Genomic DNA, 23,252 nt, shown 5'->3' on the forward strand with positions numbered 1-23,252 from the left:
ACAACGACGACGAGCCGGATGACATTTAATTTGCAGGTAATGATTTATTAAACACAGGCTAGGTTAGTTTAGTTTAGGTTAGACGAATTAATTTATCATCCTTTCATTTCTTCAACATCGGCATCTATCATAACAAACATGGTGTACCATTCATCCGACATGACTTCGTTAGTTACGAAATCTGTTTTAGCAATTTTTTTTCATACCCGCTCGTAAAATTGCATATTACGTTGATACATTATAATTTACAAAATTAATAATTAATTTTCTATTGTTATATTGCGCCCATGGTCGAAACTAAAAATCTACCACTACCAGTATACACTGTACCCCAGGTAGTTTTTGCAGCTTGCAGGATGGTAATGTAGACCTAAGCTTCAGAACACTTTACCTCACAGCTAATATCCACCGTACAAGTTCAATTATAACATCATACAAATTTGCCTCAGCCAACTTAATTATCATACACGACGTCGTAACTTTGGGAGATTTACGTTAAACGACGTCATAAAGCCCGTCGTTACTCCGAGTTGTCATTAACCGAGTAGGTCGTCAAACGAGGAGTACCTGTACATGGATAGTCTCTTGCATTTGCAGCATAGGGAATATTACTTATTCAAGTATATTACTTATTATGTAAAGTATACTACTTATTATGTCATTATGAATATTATATTGCTTATTATTTCAAGTATATTACTTATTTTGTCAAGTATATTACTTATTATGTTATTATTATTATTATGTCAAGTATATTACTCATTATGTCATTATGAATATTACTTATTATGTCATTAACCACTATTCCCAACTTTTGTAGCAGACAATTTGTTTAGGTGAAATAAAAATCCCAATGAATATGTAAGAAAACTTGAGGATGGTGGAAAAAAAAATCTTTTTAGATACAATCTAAAAGTCAATTATGAAAATTTGGGTTTGAAAATTGTGGTGTGTTTATCCTTTAATTCCAAAAAGCATAAGATATTTATATTATTTTATTTATTTCATTTGTCAGGTAGTTCTTCAGAGTCAGAATCAGATGAAGAGGATACACAAGAAATAAGTGAAGACAGTGAAGAAGGTAATAACTAAATAGCTATTATAATTACTTTTTTCCATGAATCTCACTAACAAGAAACTTGCAGTTTCACAGTAGCTAAGAGTGGTTTATGGGACCTCCCATAGTTCTGGCAAGAAATGTTGGACTGTTATTTGTTTTGTATTTACCTAATTGTAAAATGCAGGACTACTGAATACACAACAAAATTCCAACAATCAAGAAAAGAGCACATATAATCTTCATCTTAACACCAAACAACATACATATACTGAAAGATCTTTTACCTCTTATGAGGGAGGTGACCAGCCAAAGCATGCACTTACCCCTCACCCATCCCACACCAATCCAACACCCTCTTTATCATAGCTCTTTGTGGATAAAGGGCCATCCCTCTACTTGGCCCACTGTCTGGGTCAGAAACAGTGCAGCAAGACAAAGCTCCTCACCAGCAGGGCCCTGACAGCCAAAGCTGGCTTGCCCCCACCGCTTCATTACATAGTGGTAGCCGAAGAACAAAGGCATAAAAACCACTCCCACCCATTCCATCCCCAACGTACTCCACTCCCCTCCACCCTCTTCCCTCCCTCTTATCTTGGCACCTCCTGGATGACAGGTCATCCCTGCATCTTGCCCACTGCCCTGGGTCAGAAGCAGTGTTGCTAGACACAGCACATCCACAGCAAGGCTGCTTCATTAAATTGGTGCCCCCCCTTCTCCATCCACTCATACAGAAAAGGAGAAGACAGGGAGAAGTCCTTTCATGCTGCATCAATTTATTTCTGACACATAATCTCTCACCCACCATCCCCCACCCACTCCCCCTCATGGATCACCACATCATCCATATACAACCATTCTCCATTTACCCCTATCTTCTGTCCTCTCCTGTTCTTCTTCAACAGACATTTCCCTCTTTCCCAATGCCCCTTTTACCCCATCCATCCATCTCATCCTAGGTTGACCCCTCATGTCCACTCCTTCCACCTCTGCCTTCCACACCTCTTTTACTAGTCTTTCTTCACTCATTCTTTCCATGTGTCCAAACCATCCCAATACTCTTTCATCAACCCTATCTCCCAGCTCCCTTTCCACCCCTGTTCTCCTCCTCACCTCATTTCTCACTTTATCCAGCCTAGTAACCCCTATCATACTTCTCAGGCACCTCACCTCAAATACAAATGGATCAACCACTTGGAAGAGAATAAAATATTAAACCCTAAACAATTTGACTTTAGAAGTGGAAGATCTTGTACCACAAACTTAATATGCTTTTACTTGAGATTAATGGAGATAATACAAGAAAGAGATGGTTGGGCAGATTGTGCCTTCTTGGACTTGCAGAAGGCTTTTGATAAAGTACTACATAAAAGGTTGATAAAAGAAATTGAAATAATAGGAGGAATACAAGGTAAGCTACTGGAATGGATGAAGGATTTCTTAAGTGGGAGAAAAGTGAGAGTGTTACAAGACAAAAATTTGAACTGGGAAGATGTGATAAGTGGTGTCCCGCAAAGCTCTGTATTGGCTCCTTTACAGAGCCAATGTTTGCCATATATATAAATGGTATGGATGAGGGAGTGAAGTGTTACATGAACTTCTTTGCTGACGATGCCAAATTACTCAAGAGAGTAAGCACAGAAGAAGATTGCAGATCACTAGAAGAAGACCTGGACAAAATATGGGAATGGAGTCAGAGATGTGAGATGGACTTCAACATTAAGAAATATAACATAATGGAATTTGGAAAAAACAAAAATAGAATATTGGGTCAATATAAAATTGAAACAAGGAAGTCGAAAAAGTCAATTCAGAAAGGGACCCGGGAGTGATCATCCCAAGTGACTTGACACCTGATAAACATGTCAATGAATTATTTGGAGAGACTCTTAACTTATTAAGATCAATGAAAGTGGGCTTCAACTACATGGATGAAGAAATGGTAAAGAAAATAGTGGTTACACTAATAAGACCTAAACTAGAGTATGCTGCAACACTGGCCACCTAGCACAAAAAAAAACATTAGAAAATTAGAAAGAATTCAAAGAGCAGTAACAAAAATGGCACCTACACTATCACATTTGACATACAAAGATTGGAGAAATTATCTATCAACACTGGAACAGAGAAAAGAAAGAGGTGATTTGTTGACCATTTACAGAATTATGAAAGGGATGGAAATTCTTGATAGAGGTGACTTATTAAAATGGGACAGAAGAGAAACAAGAGGACACAAAAAGAAGCTAGGGAAGGACAGTTACAGAAGAGATTTGAAAAAGAATATCTTCCCACATAGAGTGATTGATGTCTGGAACAAAGTAAACAGTGAAACAGTGAGTGCCAAAACTATACAAGATTTTAAGAATAAACTGGATGTGGAGAGATACGAAAATGGGTCACTACGAGCATAGCTCTCATCCTGTAAAATACAACTAGGTAAATACAACTAGGTAAAAATACATACAAACTCCTCCTCTGTTCCTCTCTTATGTTCTGTGTTTCTGCCCCATACAGTGCTGTCAGCACAATCTCCTCTTAGCATACATTCCCAAATGTCTATTTCTCATTACACTTTTTAAACCCCCAAGGCATTTACTCACTTTTCTCAATCACTCTCAATTAGCAGCTGATGTGTTCCACTCATCCCCAATACTGAGCTTGCTGGTTGATGCAGGCATCCTTCCATTGGACTTATGTCACCAGTCCTCATTGCTGAAATGCTGGTATCAAGTTCAGCATCTTCCTGAGTTAGTTTTTTGTATGTCAGTATCCAAGACTCATGCTAACAGCTCTATGCATCTCACCCAAGCTTCCCTAAACCTTTCAGCTTCAGGGTAGCATCTGCCATGATATTAAATGTACCTTCCATTTCTGTATGTCCCTATTAATTTCCTAGAGTTGGTTACTGGCAATTCCCCAATAATACTGTCTGCACCCCCGATATTCCTAATAAAAATATGTTACCAAAGTATGAGAACCATACATTATTCCAAGAACACTGTTCCACACATTCCGACTCCATCCCAGTATTTACAGATATTTCAAAGTCTCATACTGGGATATATGGTGTTATATTCCCTTCATTCAGTTGTTGTTGTTGTCGTTCCCTAGACTGTCTGTCCGAGCAGTCCCGTCTCCCCAAGGAATGCCACAGCCAAAACTGGGTTTTCCCCACAAATCCTTTATAGAGTGTATGTTGTGTTGTTTGCATGCATGATTGTGTATAATGCAGTCTTCCATTATGTGTTGTATGGTATGGGGTGAAGTGTTACATCCTGGGCAGCTGTTCACAATGTGGTCATCCAGCCTCTTCTGGTAACTTAGAAGTGCTGGGTGGTGACCGCACCGCAGTCTGGCCAGGTGGACTCTGTCCTTTCGTGGGAAAGAGGATTCAGAAGGGTGGATATCAGGGGGTCTGGCATGCAGCAGTGTGTTGTCTTTCAGTGTTTTAATGGAGAGTGAGTGATATGATTATGAATATGTTTCCGGAGGCTGGTATTTGGTGGTTGTGGAGGAAGAGAAGAGAGTATCTGTGTGTGATACAGGTCTTTGGGTGTTGTTTTAATGTTTCTTGGTGTGTGTGGGTGTTCTGCTATATAGTGTAGTGGGTGTGATGTGTTTGTGGTGGCTGCGGCAAGAGTGTGTGCCTCTCATGTTGAGGTGGTCCTTGACTTTGAGGACTTTTGTTTCATGGTGTAAATGGTCTGTAGGTGTTGTATTTGTACAGCCTGTAATTGTTTTTAGGGCTTTGTTTTGTATGATTTGAAGGGTGTTGTGGTGTGTCTCACTGAGATTAGGAGCCCATGCAGGACTCGCATAATTCATCACTGAGCGTATGCATTGTTTGTATATTGTTGTATTAGTTTCTTTGTTTTGTCCAAATGTTGTTCCAGTGATTGACTTAAGTCTAGGTGTGCATTTGTTTTTTATGTTTGTGATGTGCTGTTTGAAAGACATTGATGTATCGTATGTTACACCAAGAATTTTCGGTGTGTGTGTAGTATTAGAGTGTTGTTGATGTAGAGATGAGGTATGTATTTGTGTTCTTTTGTCCAGTTGTTGTTGTTGTTGTCGTTCCCTAGACTGTCTGTCCGAGCAGTCCCGTCTCCCCAAGGAAGGCCACAGCCGAAACTGGGTTTTCCCACAAATCCTTTATAGAGTGTATGTTGTGTTGTTTGCGTGCATGATTGTGTATAATGCAGTCTTCCATTATGTGTTGTATGGTATGGGGTGAAGTGTTACATCCTGGGCAGCTGTTCACAACACGGTCGTCCAGCCTCTTCTGGTAGCTTAGAAGTGCTGGGTGGTGACCGCATCGCAGTCTGGCCAAGTGGACTCTGTCCTTTCGTGGGAGAGAGGATTCAGAAGGGTGGATATCAGGGGGTCTGGCATGCAGCAGTGTGTTGTCTTTCAGTGTGTTAATGGAGCGGTGAGTGATATGATTATGAATATGTTTCCGGAGGCTGGTATTTGGTGGTTGTGGAGGAAGAGAAGAGAGTATCTGTGCGTAATAAAGGTCTTTGGGTGTAGTTTTAATGTTTCTTGGTGTGTGTGGGTGTTCTGCTATGTAGTGTAGCGGGTGTGATGTGTTTGTGGTGGCTGCAGCAAGTGTTTGTGTGCCTCTCATGTCGAGGTGGTCCTTGACTTTGAGGACTTTTGTTTCATGGTGTAAATGGTCTGTAGGTGATGTATTTGTGCAGCCTGTAATTGTTTTTAGGGCTTTGTTTTGTATGATTTGAAGGGTGTTGTGGTGTGTCTCACTGAGATTAGGAGCCCATGCAGGACTCGCATAATTCATCACTGAGCGTATGCATTGTTTGTATATTGTTATATTAGTTTCTTTGTTTTGTCCAAATGTTGTTCCTGTGATTGACTTAAGTGCATTAAGTCTAGGTGTGCATTTGTTTTTTATGTTTGTGATGTGTTGTTTGAAAGACATGGATGTATCGTAAGCTGCAACGTCTACGTCGTGGGACCACCCCCCAACCCCAAGAGTTGGGGGCCAATCAGCAGCAACCACCCCTGGCCATCAGCTCTACGCAGATGGCACCGATCTTTTGTCCAGTTGGTGAGAAGTGTTGCTGTAGATTTGGTTGGAGCTATTTTGAGTCTGTTTGTGATGAACCATGTGTTGAGTGTATCAAGGTATGGCTGGATTATTTCTGCAGCTTTGTCTGTGTTACGATGTGTGCATGTGATTGTTATGTCGTCTGTGTAGGAAGAGATTTGTATTTCTGAGGTGTCTGGTGTGGGTAAGTCATGCATGTATAGATTAAAGAGCGTGGGGGATAGAACAGAGCCCTGTGGTACTCCATTCTTAATGTTTCTGATGTGCGATGATTGGCCATTATATGACACGTAAGCATTCCTACCTGCCAGATAATTGGCCAACCATCTTTTGGTGTTATTGTGCATGTCTGTGTTATATATTTTATTTGTTAGGTTGTGGCGGGGGATAGCATAAAAAGCTTTACTAATGTCTAATGTTATAAGAAGTGTTCTGTGGTGGGGCCTATCTGAATTGATGCCATCTAAAATTCTTTGTGTGAGGTTTATCAGAAGAGTGTTTGTGGAGTGTAGTGGCCTAAAACTGTGTTGTGAGTCAGCAAGGGGAACATGTGGTGTGACAAGTTGTTGTTGTTGTTCCCTAGACTGTCTGTCTGAGCAGTCCCGTCTCCCCAAGGAATGCCACAGCCGAAACTGGGTTTTCCCACAAATCCTTTATAGAGTGTACAAGTTGAGGTGGTAGCCTCCCCAGTGTAGCTTTGGTTTTTTACATCAGAGCTATCTGCCATTTTCCAAGCTTTAAGAATCATCTTTACCCTTCCCATTTTGTCTTTTACAATTTTTAGTGACTTGTAGTGTTCTCTCTGCTATGGAACATTTTAGTCCTTCCCTTGATCTTCTTGTTTTATCAGTTTTTGAGTGGCTCTACTTACTCCAGAGCAGAAGCTACAACTTTGGATTTTGCTGGGTCCCAGCACGTGTGGGGATTCCAGGGAATGAGAAGGCTGATAAGCTGGCCAAAGAGCCAGCAAATGAGATTGCCCTTTCCAACCCCATTCCATTCAATGACAGGTACTCCACTACATGAACAACAGATCTTGCCAGATGACAGAACAGGTGGGAGACTTTGATTACCACTTCCAAGAAGGGGGGATAACCCCCCTAGTTTTCTGTCCATGGACATATGAACACATTCAAAGACACCACTTAGAGACTGCATTGACCCATCTTCTGACAGACCACACACATCTCGCTCATGGATACCTCATGTCCCAGCAAAGACTATCATTCTCTGATGACTGCTTAGTCCCCCTAACAGTATGACATGTTCTGGTAGAGTGTCCCAGTCTGATGGACCAGCAAGAGCGATGCCTCTTCCATTGTCATGTTGAGGATGGAGTATTCTCTATCTCACAAATACTGGGAAAAAAGACCCATTTCCTAGGATATGAGGTACTCATGTTTGTAGAGAACACTGGCCTTTCAAAAAAATCATTGCTCCACTTGTGAACATTTATTTCATCATATTGACTCACCCCATTCCATAGTTTTTACAATCATTTTTAGATACCTTTTTATTAACCACTTTGGTACGATGATGCCTACGTAGGCGTCATGAGGCATGAGTGGGTACACAAGGATGCCAGCATTGGCATCTTGATTACTTATATTTTTTTGTAGTTGTACATGAGTTAACCCCTGATTCTGTGAACTAGTTTGATCATGTTTTCTGTGTTTATTATAACTCAGAGTAAAAGAGAACAAATAATGCAGCAGTGACTTTATATTTTATAATGCAAGTATTGTGATGCAAATTATATATGGCAGCTGATGCTGCATGTGAGAATTTGAGTCGTACTGAAGTGGTTAATCTTACCACACCAGAATTTGATTACAAACATGAATTTCAGTTTCATATTTGCCACATTTAGAGAGTCTATAAGTGGTGCCATATTACCTAGATGTTGCTGCACCATAAACTATAAATCAGTCAATCAACAGCCCCAGGGCTGCATCTCTTGATGGAAGTGAGAAGGTTGATGGGTTTTGAAATGGGCAGCTTTGTTGTTCATCTTGCAGAATCACCACATGCAGGTACCCATTATTGGTCCCACTCATGTCATATGCCTAAGATACATGTACTACACAGAAGACAGAGCATATCTTGTACAACTACTACTAACATTAACAGAGCATAGTCAGCTGTTATAAATTTCTTCTCTGAGTGATCTATTGGCCAGCCAGGATACTGTTGCTAAATTCCTTGTGGCTACAGGTATTCTGCGAGAGAACTGAGGCAATAGATTTTTTAAACGTGAACTAGGTGGACAAAACACATCTGGTATTGAAGTACAATATAGTGATGGATATGCTTTTAAAGATACAATTTTGTATTAAAATTTTAAATGGAATTATTAATAAGTAATAAGTGGATGTGCTGTGTCTTGCTGCATTGCATATTACCCAGTGCTATGGGCAAGATGCAGGGATGACCCATCATCCAGGAGGAGCCAAGAAAAGAGGAAAGGAGGGAGGGAGGGATGGTGAATAGGATTGGAGTGGGTGGGAGTGGAATTATGCCTTCTGACTTTGGCTACCTCCCTTGTAAGGGGAAAAGCCCTTGGTATATGTATGTATGTAAACATATAAATACGATAATAAGAATGGAATTGTGGGAAACTGCAGAGTGTGTGGTACTTGATGTATTGTAATGTTTTCTGTCATGTTCTAATTTGATTTTTTATATATCTGATATGTTTTATAGTATTTTGTTTTATTCCAGATCAGAGGACTGCAGTTCTTCAAAGACAACCTCAGATCTACTTTGTCAACACTGATGGGATAGTATTTTCCCTCTTTCGATGTCTTCTCACTGGTAAAAAGGTATGTATAAGATATAGTGCTGTATTTTTATGAATACCGTATTTTCCAGCTTAAAATGTGCATCGGGTTATAATGCGCACCCATGCACTTCGTTATCTCGGTACACAGATAGCGCGCTCCGACGTATAACGCGCATGCCTGATTGCATTTGTCTATAACGCAGTTTTACCTCGGAGTGCATAGAGGGTTTAGGAAGAAATGTCAATGTAATAGTACTGGGAGACCTTAATGCTAGAGTGGGAAATGGTCCAATCGATGGAGTGGTTGGGAAGTGTGGAGTTCCAGGAAAGAATCGTAGTGGAGAGTTGATGGTGGAAATGTGTCTAGAAAGAGAGTTGATGATAGCAAATACAGTGTTTCGGAAGAAAGTCAAGCATAAGTACTCATGGGAGAGGGTGGTGGAGGGAAGGGTGGTAGATAGAGCGCTAATGGATTATGTAGTGGTAAATAGGATTATGATAGGAAGAGTTAAGGATGTACATGTGCTAAGGGGAGAGGGTGGGGGAATATCAGATCATTTTTTGGTGGAAGGTAAGTTGAGAGTGGAGGATAGATGGAGAAGGAGGAAAGGGACAAAAGGTAGGGATGTTCTTAGAGTGAACTCCTTGAATGAAAAGGAAAAGGAGAAGGAGTACGAAAAGAAGCTGAAGGAGGAGTGGGAGGGAGTAAAGGATAGAGCAGAGATGGGTGTGGAGGAGGAATGGGGATGGTTCAAGGAGGGAGTCTTAAAGTGTGCAAGGATGGTGTGTGGAACAAGAAGGACAGGGGGAAATAGAAGAAAGGGTAGTGAATGGTGGGATGAGGAAACAAAGAAGGTTGTAGAAGAGAAGAAGCGAGCATTCACAGATTGGTTACAAAAGAGGACAGGGGAGTCATATGAGACGTACAAAGAAAAGAAAAGAGAAGTAAAGCAAAAGGTAAAGGAGGCAAAGAGGAGAGCAGATGTGAAATGGGGTAGGAGTATGACAGAAAATTTTGAAAGTAATAAAAAGATGTTTTGGAAAGAAATTAAGAGAGGAAGAGGAGGCGAATCAAGTAGGGAAGAAAAGGTAAAAGGTACAGATGGAGAGTTGATAATGGAAGAGATGGCAGTGAGGGGAAGATGGGCAGAATATTTTAGGGAGTTGCTGAATGTGAAGGAGGATAGGGAAGGAAAGATAGCTGCAGTGGGAAATACGAAGAAAATGAGAGTGATGAGTGAGGAGAATGGAGGAGAAATAAGGAAGGATGAGGTGAAGGCAGTTGTAAAGATGATGAAAGCAGGTAAGGCACCTGGTCTGGATGGATGTCATGCAGAATGTCTGAAAAAGGGAGGTTCAGTGATGGTGGACTGGTTGGTGAGATTATTTAATGTTTGCTGGAGAGAGGGTAGAGTACCGGAGGACTGGAGTAGTGCCTGTATAGTTCCTCTTTACAAGGGAAAAGGGGACAAGTGTGAATGTAGTATTTTCAGAGGGATTAGCCTGTTGAGTGTAGTAGGGAAGGCTTATGGGAGAATCTTAATTGAGAGGATTAGGAGAGGAACAGAAGGAGTAATTGGTGAGGAACAGTGTGGATTTAGGACGGGTAGAGGTTGTGTAGATCAGATCTTTGTGGTAAGACAGATATGTGAGAAAGCTATAGGAAAGGGGAAGGATGTTTTTTGGGCTTTTATGGATCTGGAAAAGGCTTATGATAGGGTAGACAGAAAGGCACTGTGGGAGGTTATGCAGATTTATGGGATAGGAGGAAAGCTTTTGGGAGCTGTCAAGAGTTTTTATGTGAGTAGTAGAGCATGTGTTAGGATTGGAAATGGAGAGAGTGAGTGGTTTGAAGTAAAGGTGGGACTTCGTCAAGGATGCGTTATGTCGCCCTGGCTGTTCAACTTATACATGGATGGGGTGGTGCGAGAGGTGAATGCTAGGGTAGTGAGTCAGGGATTGGAGATGGTTAAAGAAAATGGAGAAAAGTGGGAGGTGAGCCAGCTGTTGTTTGCGGACGACACTGCGCTTGTGGCAGGGTCAGAGGAGGGATTGAGGAAGCTGGTGGCAGAGTTTGGGAGAGTATGTGATAGAAGTAAGCTAAAGATAAATGTGGGTAAAAGTAAGGTGATGAGATGTACAAGGGGTGAAAGTGGCAGTAGACTGGAAGTGAACATTAAGGGAGAGCGACTGGAGGAAGTGGATAGTTTTAGATACTTGGGTGCAAGTGTAGCAGGAAAAGGTGGAGTGAAGGTGGAGGTAGAATGTAGATTGAGAGAAGCGAGTAAATGCCTTGGTGGTTTAAAGAGTGTAATGAGAAATAGACATTTGGGAATGGATGCGAAGAGGAGACTGTATGAAGGAGTGATTGTGCCAACAGCACTGTATGGGGCAGAAACGTGGAACATAAGAGAAGAAGAGAGAAGGAGTTTGAATGTGTTTGAGATGAGGTGTCTGAGAAGTATGGTGGGGGTTACTAGGCTTGATAGAGTGAGAAATGAGGAGGTGAGGAGGAGAACAGGGGTGAAAAAGGATTTGGGAGAGAGGGTTGATGAAAGAATATTAGGATGGTTTGGACACATGGAAAGAATGAGTGAAGAAAGACTAGTAAAAGAGGTATGGAAGGCAGATGTGGAGGGAGTGAATATGAGGGGACGTCCTAGGATGAGGTGGATGGATGGGGTGAAGGGGGCTTTGGGGAAGAGGGGAATGTCTGTTGAGGAAGGAAGGGAGAGGACGGAAGACAGAGGTGAGTGGAGAATGGTTGTATATGGATGATGTTGTGACTGCATGAGGAGGAATGGGCGGGGGGGTGGGGGGTGGGTAGTATGTGTGAGTAAATTTTGACGCAGCCCGAAGGGATTTCTCCCCGTCCTCTCCTTATATGCAAAGGGGGACGGAGAGGGGGGGTCGCCGATTAAATGAAGCGGCCTTGCTGTGGATGTACTGTGTCTTGCGACACTGCTTCTGACCCAGGGCGGTGGGCAGGGTGCAGGGATGACCCGTCATCCAGGAGGTGCTCAGATGAGAGGAAGGGTGGGAGGGGTGTGGAGTGTATTTAGGGATGAAATGGGTGGGAGTGTTTTTATGCCTTTCCCTTTTTGGCTACCCCCCTTGGAAGGGGGAAAAAGCCTTGGTATATGTATGTATGTATTTATATCATGTAAACGAGGTTACATGGAGAAGTATTTTTCATTGGCTAGAGCCACCGCTGGGAAATCTGTTGATTTGTCAATAAATTAAGTGTCAGTTTAGGCATCAATCAGGACACAACTAAGAAAAAGTTGGAACTCCATGTACCGGTACCGTATATGACTCGTGTTGTGCGTTGGTCCCTTATTACTTAGTAGCTTAAATAGTTTGTAGGAAATATGACCTAAAAAAAAGTTTATTGAAAGTAAAATATACAGAAAAAATTTGGGATTTTTACAGAAAATTTTCATTTTATATCTTGAGGAAATAATTCGTCTTTACCATTTTTAATTTAATACTGAAACAAACTACAGGTTTCGTTTTAGCTTTGAACCTGCAATGACAGTGGTGAAATAGGACAGTCTCTCATCGAGGTGACGTTTAGTTAATATAACTCCTGAAAGAGGGTGTTGTAGTCAGGTGCTTGACACGAGTTTATGAACGGCCGCAACGGAATTTGTACCATACCTAAAGTGAAGCAACAAAGTCAACATAAAAATTCAAACTAAGATGCTGTGAACATGGGCAAATATCATGAATATTGATCATGTTTCATGGTGTTTAGGCCTATTTAAACATGAAAAATAAGATTCGATAGATACCTACCTATACCAAATATTTATATACGGTAGCCCATGCTGGCGTATTCTTTCATGTCACCATGGCTGTTCTTCTTGTTCTCACGGAACATCACGGAGAAGTGTGCCTCCCGACTTTGTGACGGCCAACATCGTCACGTTGTTGTGAAAAAAATTACACACACAGCCGCAGAATTTTTATTGTAGGCCGTAGATAATGCGCACCACCGGATAACGCGCACCCCCCATTTTTAGGCCCTTCCAACGGAAAAAAGTCGCGCACTATACGCCGGAAAATACGGTAACTATGAATTCTTTTTTATTTAAGATAGTATTATTTATTACATAAAGTTCTATTGACTGGAAACCCACAGTAAGAAGTAATGTTCCAAGGGCCCTCCCATAAATCCCTCTGGGAAAAAATATCTGATTTGTATATATTGTATTAATGTGTGTATATATATATATATATATATATATATATATATATATATATATATATATATATATATATATATATATATATATATGTATATATATGTAGTGTGTCATTTTGACAAATGGAAATAAGCTATACCACAAGAACTCGAACCTTTCCTGTAGCGACTGCACCCCTTGTGTATTTACTAGTTGTATTATACGGGAAGGGAGCTATGCTCGTGGTGACCCATCTTTGTATCTCTCAGCATCAATTTTTTTTCTTAAAATCTTGAATAGTGTATGCACACACTGTTTCATTGTCCAATTTGTTCCAAGTATCTATCACTCTGTGGGAAGCTATTTTTTTTTTTTTTTTTTTTTTTTTTTTTTTTTTTTTTTTTTTTTTTTGGTGTGTGTGTATATATATATATATATAGATATATATATATATATATATATATATATATATATTCTGGTTGAAATCAACTGCACTAGTTGCTTTAACAATCTTCAAGACTGTATTCTTTAATTTGGAGAATATTTTCCTATTGGTAACTGAGAGGGACTGCAAGTAGTCATTCATGACTCAAAAGGATATACACAGTGTATGGCAACTGGTATATTTTTGTATAGTAATAGTATTGAACAACTATTGACTCCACCGAAACTATAGTTTTTCGCCTCGTTGTGAGGCATCTTCAGGGTGAGGACTGCTTTGTTGGAATGCTCTGCTATGTTGAAAGGTCTTCCAAGGAATAATGACCACTGGTTGTTGTTGTTGTTGTTGTTGTCGTTCCCTAGACTGTCTGTCCGAGCAGTCCCGTCTCCCCAAGGAAGGCCACAGCCGAAACTGGGTTTTCCCACAAATCCTTTATAGAGTGTATGTTGTGTTGTTTGCGTGCATGATTGTGTATAATGCAGTCTTCCATTATGTGTTGTATGGTATGGGGTGAAGTGTTACATCCTGGGCAGCTGTTCACAACACGGTCGTCCAGCCTCTTCTGGTAGCTTAGAAGTGCTGGGTGGTGACCGCATCGCAGTCTGGCCAAGTGGACTCTGTCCTTTCGTGGGAGAGAGGATTCAGAAGGGTGGATATCAGGGGGTCTGGCATGCAGCAGTGTGTTGTCTTTCAGTGTGTTAATGGAGCGGTGAGTGATATGATTATGAATATGTTTCCGGAGGCTGGTATTTGGTGGTTGTGGAGGAAGAGAAGAGAGTATATGTGTGTAATAAAGGTCTTTGGGTGTAGTTTTAATGTTTCTTGGTGTGTGTGGGTGTTCTGCTATGTAGTGTAGCGGGTGTGATGTGTTTGTGGTGGCTGCAGCAAGTGTTTGTGTGCCTCTCATGTCGAGGTGGTCCTTGACTTTAAGGACTTTTGTTTCATGGTGTAAATGGTCTGTAGGTGTTGTATTTGTGCAGCCTGTAATTGTTTTTAGGGCTTTGTTTTGTATGATTTGAAGGGTGTTGTGGTGTGTCTCACTGAGATTAGGAGCCCATGCAGGACTCGCATAATTCATCACTGAGCGTATGCATTGTTTGTATATTGTTATATTAGTTTCTTTGTTTTGTCCAAATGTTGTTCCAGTGATTGACTTAAGTGCGTTAAGTCTAGGTGTGCATTTGTTTTTTATGTTTGTGAGGTGTTGTTTGAAAGACATGGATGTATCGTATGTTACACCAAGAATTTTCGGTGTGTTTGTGTGTGGTATTAGAGTGTTGTTGATGTAGAGATGAGGTATGTATTTGTGTTCTTTTGTCCAGTTGGTGAGAAGTGTTGCTGTAGATTTGGTTGGAGCTATTTTGAGTCTGTTTGTGATGAACCATGTGTTGAGTGTGTCAAGGTAAGGGTGGATTATTTCTGCAGCTTTGTCTGTGTTACGATGTGTGCATGTGATTGTTATGTCGTCTGCGTAGGAAGAGATTTGTATTTCTGAGGTGTCTGGTGTGGGTAAGTCATGCATGTATAGATTTGACCACTGGTTGGGTGGGCTGGCTTATAAGGCGGTGTAACAGCTCAGCCTGCCTAGCTCAGACGGAATACTGGCCCCTCATTGGCCGAGAGGGGCAGCGTGAGATTTTGTCCAGGAGCCAAGAGGGTGGGATTTTGTCCGGGAGTCAAGAAGGTGGGATTTTTGTCCAGGAGCCAAGAGGGTGGGATTTTGTCCTGAAGCCAAGAGGGTGGAATTTTGTCTTGAAGCTCTAGCCTGAGTTGCTACTGCTCTGGTTATTGGTCCTAGACACTGATTTACTAGCTGGACATGTTGCACTTGTTCGGGGGGCTGCTGCAGTCTAAGGGCTTGTTGCTCGTGGAGGGGGTTATTCTTCAGAGGGCACACGGAAGGGAGTATAAAATTGGCAGCTTGCTCTATGTTGATGGTAGGGCACTGGCAAGTAATAGAAACTGCTTCTGCAATCTGCAGCTTCCTGAAGGCAGACTCCTTGAGGAGAATTTCCATTTGATCTAATAGTTTCTGTAGGGGAGGCTTCATGTCTTGTATTTCAGTGAAATGCTGGAAAATTGATCCCTGGTTTCTATGGGATTGTAGGTGACGTTGCAGTGTGGAGGAGGTCCTACTAATGTATGTGCTGGAGCTGTTACAGCGGCCCTCCTGACATGAAAATTTGTAAACAACATTGGTGGGAGCCTCACTCGGGGCCCTGGGCGCCGTGCTATTCCTCATTATCAGGGAACTAATGAGGTTAGGTTTGCAGAATATTTTTAATTCTATGATGGCATTTCTATTAGTTGGGGTGACTCCTCTCTTGATGATATTCCTAAGGGCATCACACTCCTCGCGATACCGATCATGAAAAGAATTTTGGTGATAAATGGTGATTTTCTCCTTGGGAGGGGTGGGCAACTGAGCCGGGTCTGCAGACTGGTCCAGTTTTTTCTGTATAACTTTCTCGATGAGATGGTCTGCATAGCCGTTGTTGGTGAGGAGCTGGCGGATATGGTCGAGTTCTCTGTGGATCTCAGTCCAACTACTGCAGTGGGTAAGGGCCCTCTTCACATAGGAAGATATTACAGATATCTTGTATGAGAAAGGATATTCGCCCCTGGCATTAAGGCAGCAGCCCACGTTGGTGGCCTTGGTGTATACCTTAGTCTTGAAACCCTGGTCTTGTTTAGAGATGTCCACATCTAGGAAGGGGAGGCACCCCTCTACACTGCGTTCACAGGTGAAGGTCAGGCTGGAATTACCTTCAAGAGCAGTAATTGTGTGAGGAACCTAATACAATCCACTCCCCTCCACCCTCCCTCTTATCTTGGCATCTCCTGGATGATGAGTCATCCCTGCATCTTGTCCACTGCCCTGGGTCAGAAGTAGTGTCACAAGACACAGCACATCCACAGCAAGGCCGCTTCATTAAATCGGCGACCCCCCCTCTCCATCCCCTCATGCAGAAAAGGAGAAGACGGGGAGAAATCCCTTTGGGCTGCATCAAATTTTTCTCATACATACTACCTCACCCCCCATCCAACCATCCATTCCACCTCATGCATCACAACATCATCCATATACAACCATTCTCCATTCACCCCTGTCTTCTGTCCTCTCTCATCCTTCCTCAACAGATATTCCCCTCTTCCCCAAACCCCCTTTCACCCCATCCATCCATCTCATCCTAGGTCACCCCCTCATGTTCACTCCCTCCACATCTGCCTTCCATACCTCATTTACTAGTCTGTCTTCACTCATTCTTTCCATGTGTCCAAACCATCCTAATACTCTTTCATCCACCCTATCTCCCAACTTCCTTACCACCCCTGTTCTCCTCATCACCTCCTCATTTCTCACTCTATCCAGCCTAGTAACCCCTATCATACTTCTCAGACACCTCATCTCAACACATTCAAACTCCTTCTCTCTTCCTCTCTCATGTTTCATGTTTCTGCCCCATACAGTCCTGCTGGCACAATCACTCCTTCATACAATCTTCTCTTAGCATCCATTCCCAAATGTCTATTCCTCATTACACTTTTAAATCCACCAAGGCATTTACTTGCTTCTCTCAATTTACATTCTACCTCCACCTCCACTCCACCCTTTTCTGCCACATTTGCACCCAAGTATCTAAAACTATCCACTTCCTCCAGTCGCTCTCCCTTAACCCTTTCCATACAGTGCCGCATACGTAGGCGGCATGAGGAGCAAGTGGATACGCGAGGCTGCCATATCGGCGTCTTGATTATATTTATTGTAGTTGCCCCTGTGTTTTTACATACTCTCTAAACTGTCTTTAATCACATTTTCTATGGTTATCAAAATTCAAGGGTGAAAGAGGGAACGATCGATATAAGCGGTGACTATAATTTATGATGTGAGTATTATTACAACATGTCGTACAGCTGGCAGCGGCTGCTGCCCGCTAGATTTAAGGCCCGTACTGAAGAGGTTAATGCTCACTTCCAGTCTGCTCCCACTTTCACCCCTCGTACATCTCATCACTTTACTTTTACCCACATTTATCTTCAACTTTCTTTCATCACACACTCTCCCAAACTCTGTCACCAACTTCCTCAATCCCTCCTCTGATCCTGCTACAAGTGCAGTGTCGTCCGCAAACAACAACTGGCTCACCTCCCACTTTTCTCCATTTTCTTTAAACATCTCCAATCCCTGACCCACCACCCTTGCATTTACCTCTCACACCACCCCATCTATGTATAAGTTGAACAGCCAGGGTGACATAACACATACCTGACGAAGTCCCACCTTTACCTTGAACCACTCACTCTCTCCATTTCTAATCCTGACACATGCACTACTACTCTTGTAAAAACTCTTGACAGCTCCTAGAAGCTTTCCTCCTATCCCGTATATCTGCAAGACCTCCCACAGTGCCTTCCTGTCTACCCTGTCATAAGCCTTTTCCAGATCCATAAAAGCCCAAAAAACATCCTTACCTTTTCCTATAGCTTTCTAATTTATCTGTCTTACCACAAAAATCTGATTTACGCAGCCTCTACCTGTCCTAAATCCACACTGTTCCTCGCCAATCACTCCCTCTGTTCCTCTCCTAATTGTTATTTGTGGTGTCAGTTTTGCTTCATGTATGAGTGCAGTGTGTATGTTGTGTTCATATAGGAAGGGGAGCAGTTCTCAGTATTTGATTGTAAATCCATTTATGTTTATCAGTAGTATGTTTAGGATGTGTTTATATTTTCATGTGTTTGTGGGTGTATTTACCTAGTTGTATTCTATGGGAAGGGGAGCTATGCTTGTGGTGTCTTGTCTTTGTATCACACAACATCTAGTTTTTTCTTAAATTCATATATGGTGGTTTGCACATGCTATTGTTTCATCTAGTTTGTTCCAGACATCCACCACTCTGTGTGGAAAGCTGTTTTTTTTTTTATCTTTTAGATCTCTTCTATAACTGTCCTTTTTGAGTTTCTTTTCATGTCCCCTTGTTTTTCTTCTATCCCAATTTAATAAGTCTTCTCTATCAAGGACTTCCATACCTTTCATAATTCTATAAATGGCCAACAGATCACCTCTTTCTCTTTTTTGTTCCAGGGTTGGTAATTCCAGTTTAGACAATCTTTGCTCATATGTCAGTTTTGAAAATGTTGGGGCCATCTTTGTCATTGCCCTTTGAATTCTTTCTATCTTGTATATTCTTTTTTGTACTGGGTGTCCATAATGTCACTGTGTACTCCAGTCTTGGTCTTATCAGTGTGACTAGTATTTTCTTTGCCATTTTTTCATCCAAGTAATTGAAAGCCACCTTTATTGATTTTAACAAATTGTAGGTTTCTCCAACTGTTTTGTTTATCTGTTTGTCTGGGCTCATGTCTTTGGTGATGATTACTCCTAGGTCCTTTTTGGAACCAACTTTCTTTACTTCCTTTGCACCAATTTTATATTGTTCTAATTTTTTTTTTTTTTTTTTCTTTTTCCAAATTCCATTATACATTTCTTAATTCTGAAGTCCACTTCCCACTCTGACTCCATTCCCAGACCTTCTTCAGATCTTTCTGTTGTGATTCACAATATTTTTCCGTACTTTCTGTAGTAGTTTTGCATCATCTGCAAAGAAGTTCATGTAACATTCTACACCTTAATCCATGTCATTTACATATATAGCAAACATTGGAGCCAGTACTGATCCTTGTGGGACACCACTTATCATTTCTTCCCAAGTAGAATTTTTATCTGTGAGCACCACTTTCATTTTTCTTCCATGCAAGAAATCTTCCATCCATTTCAATTGTTTTCCTTGCATACCTCCTGTTGTTTCGAGTTTTCTCAATAATTTTTGTGTGGTACTTTATCAAATGCCCTTTGTAAGTCCAGGAAAGCAGTCTCCCCATCTGTCCCTTGCTTGTATTATATCTATTAACCTTGAATAGAAACAGATAAAATTTGTGGCACATGACCTTCCCTTTCTAAATCCGAATTGTCTTGGAATTAGTATATTGTTCTCCAGATGTTTTATCCACCTATCATGTGTTGGTTATAGCTCCAGTTTGTTGTGTATTGGTTTGTGTTTGCAAGTGTTGTACATTTCTGATATGTTAATGTATTTAATGCAGATGGGGCAAGTGTTGGGGCCTGGGTTGGTTTCTGTGTTGACTGCTGGAGGAGAAATGAGTGAAAAGATAGGTATATAGGAGAGGGAGAGTGTTGGGAGTAGTGTGTGGAGTGTAAAAAGTGACTCTCTGGCTAGGTCCAGAGATGAGGTGCTGTCCAAGGACTCCAGTAGTAGGGTAGTGAAGAATTGAGTATTCACTACATTTACCCATTTTTTATATACACCTATCCCTCAGTGTAAGACAAAAAATGGAGAGGGACATGATTTATATAGATATGATATCTTTAACATACTTACTAGAATTCAATATCAGGTATACTAAGGATTGAGAAGATGGGTTCTTGATATGCCATGATTGTATAATGGAAGGGGATTCATAAGTTTATTCTGAGTCACTGGAGTCCCTTGTTTACGAAATCTGTTAAATGTGGGTTCATTGAATCGAGGTTTGAGTGTATAGGAAAGAAGTTGTGCTCATATGAACAGTTCAAAGTTTCATCCCATTTATCTCTACACAAAGAAATTTTGGATTATTGTCTGTATTGTATTAATGTGGGACCATTTGAAATAGTAGGAGAAGAGGAGCATTTATCAGTTGGTAACTCTCCTTATGTGATAAGGTGAAGGAAATACAATGTTTATAGAGAAAGATCTTAGTCCTAGTCTGGAGATCAAGTGTCAGTCCTGAGTGTACCTACAGATGGAGGTGAGGATGTTGATGGGTTTTAAAGACATGTTGCAGGGAAAAGTTTCTCTCTGATGTCTGTCTCATAGAATCTCCACTTATAGGTTTGTGTCATTGGTTACAGGCTGCAAATACATATACCAGTACATATTCTTAAATATTTCAGAGAGAGATGTCAAGTGAAGAGGAAGTGATTCAACATGCAATGGCAGTGCCTTATAAGTGTTATTGGTCCATCTTGCTGATTGGAGGGGGACATTTTGCAGGAGCTGTCATCAAAGGTGTGATATAATGTATTTAAGCAAGTTCATAGATTTAAAAAGTGTAATGAGAAATAGACAATTAGGAATGGATGCTAAGAGGAGATTGTATTTACCTAGTTGTATGAAGGAGTGATTGTGTTGACTGCACTGTATAGGGCAGAAACATGGAACACAAGACAGGAAGAGTTTAAATGTGTTCAAGATGAAATACCTGAGAAGTATGATAGGGGTTACTAGGCTGGATAGAGTGAGAAACAAGTAGGTGAGGAGGAGAGCAGGAATGGAAAGGGAGTTGGGAGATAGGTTTGATGAAAGATTATTGGGATGGTGTGGACACATGGAAAGAATGAGTGAAGAAAGATTAGTAAAAGAGGTGTGGAAGGCAGAGGTGGAAGGAGTGAACATTAGGGGGATGCCAAGGATGAGATAGATGAATGGGGTAAAAGGGGCACTGGGGAAGAGGGGAATGCCTGTTGAGGAAGAGAGGGAGAAAACAGAAGATAGGGGTGAGTGGAGAATGATTGTGTATGGATTATGCTGTGATGCATGAAAGTGAGTGGGTGGGGGATAGGTAGGTGAAGGAGTATGTGTGAATGATATTTTGACACAGCCTGAAGGAATTTCTCCCCACCTTCTCTTTTTCTGCATAAGAAAATGGAGAGGGGGTTGCCGATTAAATGAAGTGACCCTGCTGTGGATGTGCTGTGTCTTGCTACATTGCCTGTGACCCAGGGCAGTGGGCGATATGCAGGAGGAGCCAAGATAAAAGGGAGGGAGGTAATGGTAAATTGGAGTGGAGTGTGTGAGGATGGAATGGATGGGAGTGGATTTTATGCTTCTGTTTATGGCTACCTCCCTTGTAAGGGGGTAAAAGCCATTGATATATGTATATAGATTTAACTTTTGATTAGGTTTGAAGCAAGTCTGAAGTTAGAATAGAATGAAGTATATATATGAATTATTGGGGAAAGACTAAAATTAAGTTTAGATCAGTTGCTGTATTTTATTTATTTAGCTATTTTTTATATATATTATTGCTAGGGAGGTCTTTATTTTTTCTTCTTTCAGGTGAAGAGATTTTAGCACATAAAACTTTCCATAGCTATACTGTTAGAGCTAAACAAGGAGGATCACAAAGCAGCAAAGATAACAAGAATGGTAATACTCATTTTAATTCTGCTGGGTCATCTCTTAGAAGATATAATGAGCAGTCCTTCATGCAGGTTGGTATTGTTTTGTCTTTTTTTCATATACTAATGCAAGGGTGATGGGTCAGGGATTGGATATTATTAAAGAAAATGGAGAAAAGTGGGAGGTGAGCCAGCTGTTGTTTGCAGATGACACTGCGCTTGTAGCAGGATCAGAGGAGGGATTGAGGAAGTTGGTGACAGAGTTTGGGAGAGTGTGTGAAAGAAGAAAGTTGAAGATAAATGTGGGTAAAAGTAAGGTGATGAGATGTACAAGGGGTGAAAGTGGCATCAGACTGGAAGTGAGCATTAAGGGAGAGCGACTGGAGGAAGTGGATAGTTTTAGATACTTGGGTGCAAATGTGGCAGGAAAGGGTGTAGTGGAGGTGGAGGTAGAATGTAGATTGAGAGAAGCAAGTAAATGCCTTGGTGGATTAAAAAGTGTAATGAGAAATGGACATTTGGGAATGGATGCTAAGAGGAGACTGTATGAAGGAGTGATTGTGCCAACAGCACTATATGGGGCAGAAACATGGAACATAAAAGAAGAAGAGAGAAGGAGTTTGAATGTGTTTGAGATGAGGTGTTATATGAATAGAGGTGCCAGACTCTATGACATTGCCGAGTCCTGTGACGTCAGAAAAGACGCAGACTCAAACACGGTATTCATAATCCAAGCCAGTATGAATGACGTTGAGTCAATGCGATCAGAAGAACTCATTGAAAAGTACCAGAATACACTCAGGAAATATAAAGAAGAGGTTCCTGGGAAAAACCTTGTAATTTCAGGGATCCTTCCCAGATTCAAGAAAGGGGAAAATATTTCAATATCGACAGATTCTACAACATAGCAATCAGTGCGAACAACAGAGTAAAAGCCCTCTGTGAAAAGAAAAATGTGCACTTCGTCAATTTCTGGGATAACTTCTACTTCGATAAAACTCTGTTTGAGGAAGACAGTCTCCACTTGAATGTGGCCGGAGCAGCAAGGTTAGGTAGGCTGCTCAACCACAGCCTGACTGACATCAGAAGAAAAAACTCCTCAATAGATCCCCCATCAACACCTCTGTAATAGAGCAAAAAAGAAAAGTGACAGATACCAATCTGTGTTAAGTTAATGCTCACAGTGTACGAAACAAATTTGAAGATGTAGAGATTCTTGGAGTGACAGGTAACTATCACATGATAGGAGTAACAGAAACATGGTTGGACACATCAAGTTGAGATTTTATTGTGGAATACTGTTTGCCGGGCTACACAATTTTCAGTTTTGAAAGAGAAAATAGAATAGGTGGTGGAGTAATCTTGTATGTCCCTAACTCCCTCCAACCATCACTGTTAAAAACAGAGGCAGTAACAAATATTGATATATTGTTTGTTGAAATTAAAAACAATTGCAGTCAATCTATAGTACTGATTGGACTTGTTTATAGACCACATGGTCAGCTGCTGGAAAATGATGAAAAATTATTTGATT

The 23,252-nt window shown here is 41.2% G+C and overlaps 1 protein-coding gene across 9 annotated transcripts in view; it reads left to right on the top strand.

Annotated features, from left to right (window-relative positions):
• The window catches only part of LOC143017841 (tRNA endonuclease ANKZF1-like), a 161,792-nt gene that overhangs the window by 71,140 nt on the left and 67,400 nt on the right, over nucleotides 1-23,252 (top strand). For all 9 annotated transcript variants that reach the window (XM_076172781.1, XM_076172784.1, XM_076172782.1 and 6 more), the window contains 4 exons: nucleotides 1,016-1,081; nucleotides 8,847-8,947; nucleotides 20,492-20,606; nucleotides 21,657-21,811. In XM_076172781.1, coding sequence (XP_076028896.1) covers nucleotides 1,016-1,081; nucleotides 8,847-8,947; nucleotides 20,492-20,606; nucleotides 21,657-21,811 — 437 coding nt within the window. The remainder of the gene's footprint in view (nucleotides 1-1,015; nucleotides 1,082-8,846; nucleotides 8,948-20,491; nucleotides 20,607-21,656; nucleotides 21,812-23,252) is intronic.

The sequence above is a fragment of the Oratosquilla oratoria genome, chromosome 33 (assembly GCF_046742065.1).
Source record: "Oratosquilla oratoria isolate Oo_2021 chromosome 33, ASM4674206v1, whole genome shotgun sequence".
In the NCBI taxonomy this organism is placed as follows: Eukaryota; Metazoa; Arthropoda; class Malacostraca; order Stomatopoda; family Squillidae; genus Oratosquilla; species Oratosquilla oratoria.